Source organism: Monoraphidium neglectum (genome assembly GCF_000611645.1).
Source record: "Monoraphidium neglectum strain SAG 48.87 unplaced genomic scaffold scaffold05342, whole genome shotgun sequence".
Lineage (NCBI taxonomy): Eukaryota > Viridiplantae > Chlorophyta > Chlorophyceae > Sphaeropleales > Selenastraceae > Monoraphidium > Monoraphidium neglectum.
Genome location: NW_014008288.1, coordinates 1 through 3,301, shown reverse-complemented (window position 1 = coordinate 3,301; position 3,301 = coordinate 1). Strand labels below are relative to the sequence as shown.

Genomic DNA, 3,301 nt, shown 5'->3' with positions numbered 1-3,301 from the left:
GGCCCAGGGCGCGTGCGCGGCGGCCGCGCCCGTCCCCTGGTCCCGCCGCGGCGGCCGCGCGTCACGCGGCGCGGCGGCGTAGCTGGCGGGCGGCCGTGAGAGCTTCTGCAGCTTCAGGGCAGCTTCCAGGTCCGCGAGCCTGCTGCTGTTGAGCGCCGGGAGCCGGGTGCACCGCAGCCACCCGCCCTCCGCGCGGCGGCAGTCGCAGGGCGCACCGCCCGCGAGGCGCGTCCATTCCTACGGCACGCGGCGCCGAGGCGCGGTGCGGCGCCGAGGGGCGTGCTGGATCATCGCTTTGTGTCCACCAAACTCACACACTCACTCACACACGCACATACACACGCACATACACATGAATAGACACACACACACACACACACACACACACACACACACACACACACACACACCCACACCCACCAGCGTGGATGCGGCCAAGCACGCCCCCGCGTCGCCGCACCTGCGCCAGCGCCGCCTCCTGCCGCGGCGTCGCTCCGCGCAGCAGCAGCACCTGCAGGCGGCGGAACGCCGGCAGCGCCGCGCGCAGCCGCGCGGCCGCCTCGTCCCCCCACGCGCGGTCGGCCGAGAGGCGCAGCCCCACGCCGACGGCAGCCTGAGGCGCTAGCCCTGGTCCCTCAGCGCCGCCGCCGCCGCCGCAGCCGCCGCCGCCCCTGATCGTGAGCGTCAGGCCCGCCACCTCGGGCGCGAGCTCGAGGCGCAGCAGCCGCAGGCGGAAGCTGCCGGGCGCCTGCTCGCAAGCTGCAACCAACTCGAGCACGAGCGCCAGGTCGGCGGGGGTGGGGGCTGCGGCAAGGGGGAAAGGCGGCGAGGAACATGCAAGGCGTGGTGTTTGGAGATTGATTAGGAATCGAGCACCTGGCGCGGTGTGGGCGGGGCAAGCGCGGCGCCGGGCAACACGAGAGTTTTGCATGCCCGCCAAGCGCCGGGCCGCCGCTGCGGCAACACCGTCGCAGCCGCGGCGGCCCGGCTCGCCTTCGTAATGCAGCGCCTCGAGGTGCGGCATGTACGTGCGCAGCAGGACGCCCAGGTCGGGCGTCAGGGGCTCGCGCAGCGCCGCCGCCCACACGCCGCGCAGCGCGTCGCGGGTCGACCAGGGCGCCACCAGCACGTCGTCAAAGCCTGTGTGACGCGGCAGGGATTTGTCCCGTGCATCGTTGCAAGCAGTCGCGCTGGTCATGTGTGGTGGCGGCAGCGGTGGCAGACGGCGCTCTCTGGGGTGCGCACCCATTGTTGGCTTCGTGTTGAGTGCGCGCAGCACGCCGCTGGTCGGCGTGTCATGCTCCTGCTCCACCAGTTCCACCAGCTCATCCAGGGCGCCCAGTTGGCTGGTCATTGATGCGCTCCTGTAATCTAGCTTCTATCCTGACCACCGAGCAGTTTACTGTCCATGTCACAAGATCGCATGTTTTGAATGTTTAAAGACTGTTTGCGGCATGCGCACATCGCTCATACGACGATAATACTTGCAGACATATCCACACACTTATCAAGATTGGGCTGGCCGAAACCTGCACCAGGTGATCATCTGATCGATATTGTGTCACTCAAAGTCACCCGTGACCGCAAGTGTCGGGCCTTCTTGTTTGGAAGTTTCTACACCGGTACAGTACGTTCTTAGCTTGTGATCTGCGTGCTAAGGGTCCTTTCACCCCATACAGGCAGCAGGCTGCGCCACAACCATGCTTGCAGCTGCAGGGGGGCGAATGCCCCCAGGAGCATACTCGATACGCTCTCAGTTCCGCGGCGCTACTGTGCTGCTGACCGGCGCAACCGGCTACGTGGGCGGCCTGGTCCTGGAGGCGCTGCTGCGCACAACTGATGTGGGGAGGGTGCTGGTGCTGCTGCGGCCCAAGGCGGGCGCTGCGCCCGATGCGCGCCTGGCGCAGCTGCTGCAGGTGCGGTGGTTGCATGTGGCCGTGTTGATACAATATGCTGACTATCACTATTGCTGCCCTGACGCACACCTCAGCGCAGCGCCGAGGCAGGGTGCCAACCCTCAACCATGCCGCAACGCGTGCCGCTGGCAGCGCCGCCACACGTGACCGCAGCACTGCCTCGCTGACCGCCTGACCTGATCCCGCACCCGTCCGCTCGAGCACCCACCCAAAACGCCCCTCTTCAAACGTACGCGCACACACTCACCCCACCCTCCCTCAACAAATAAGAGCAGGCCAGCATCTTCAGGAAAGTCAGAGACGACCGCCACCTCATCGCCAAGGTCTCAGCTGTTGCGGGCGACATCAGCCTCCCAAACCTCGGCCTCTCCGACCTCGACCGCGACCTCGTCGCGTCCAAGGTCCAGATCATACTGCACTGCGCCGCAGACATACGCCTGGAGGTCGACATACAGACGGCGCTGGCGTCGAATTACTTGGGCACGCGCGCGGTGCTAGAGCTGGCGCGGCGCTGCAAGGGGCTGAGGGCGCTCGTGCACACCAGCAGCGCGTTTGTCAACATGAACCGGCCGCGGTCGAGCGTCGTGGGGGAGCGGCTGTACCCGCTGACGCACGGGCGGCGGGCGGTCGGGCCCGAGGAAGTCGTGCAGGTGGGGTGAACTAGGGTTGAGGGTGGAGGCTGCGGGCGGACGTCGGGGCTCAACGGGGCATGGTCATGCTGGCGGCGCGGCCGCGCTGAGCAATAGGGGGTGCGGGGCCGCACGCGCTTGGCGCCGCCCTGAAAACCTGGTGCCGGCCGCATGGGCCCTGCCGGGCCAGCGACGGCGGCGAGCGCAGCAGGATGCCGGACCGTTCGGCTTTGCATGAACATTGCACCCCCCCCCCGGGCCCCCTCTTTTCAATGGAGGCCCCACCAGATGAGAAGAGCCCCTCCACCCTCCTCAACCACCTCTCTTAACCCCTATCGCCAGGACCTCCTCTCTCTGCCGAAGCAAGCCGCCGAGACGCGCGCCGCCGCGCTCGGCCTGCGCTGGGGCTTCCCCAACAACTACACCCTCAGCAAGCACCTGGCCGAGCAGCTGGTGGGAAGCTACTACTCCGACCACGCCCTGCCGGCCGCCATCGTGCGGCCGTCGCTGGTTTGCGCCGTCGCGTACGAGCCGTCCCCGGGCTTTGTAGGCAACTGGGCGGGCCCGATCGGCGCCGCGGCGGCGATGGCACTCGGGTTCTACCATTCGCTGCGCTGCGTGTCGTCGCAGCCCCTGCACGTGTGGGACGTCGTCCCCGGCGACTTCGCCGCCGCGGCCGTGCTGGCCGCCGCCGCGGCGACGGCGACGGGCGTCGGCGGCGCCGCGGCCGCTGCGGCGGCCGCCGCCTTCGAGGGC

At 68.5% G+C, this 3,301-nt stretch overlaps 2 protein-coding genes across 2 annotated transcripts; one reads left to right on the top strand and one right to left on the bottom strand.

Annotated features, from left to right (window-relative positions):
* Window positions 1-113: 113 nt before the first annotated feature.
* On the bottom strand, window positions 114-1,354 carry MNEG_15456 (hypothetical protein; the record flags this gene model as incomplete). The annotated part of the gene is made up of 4 exons (XM_014036074.1): window positions 114-145; window positions 421-804; window positions 877-1,140; window positions 1,246-1,354. The coding sequence occupies 4 exons, from the start codon at window positions 1,352-1,354 to the stop codon at window positions 114-116; spliced, it is 789 nt and encodes a 262-aa protein (XP_013891528.1).
* A 346-nt stretch (window positions 1,355-1,700) lies between these two features.
* MNEG_15455 (Fatty acyl-CoA reductase 1) lies at window positions 1,701-2,575 on the top strand (the record flags this gene model as incomplete). Its single annotated transcript, XM_014036073.1, has 2 exons — window positions 1,701-1,916; window positions 2,192-2,575. 2 exons carry the CDS (start codon window positions 1,701-1,703, stop codon window positions 2,573-2,575), a joined length of 600 nt encoding a protein of 199 aa, XP_013891527.1.
* Window positions 2,576-3,301: the final 726 nt, after the last annotated feature.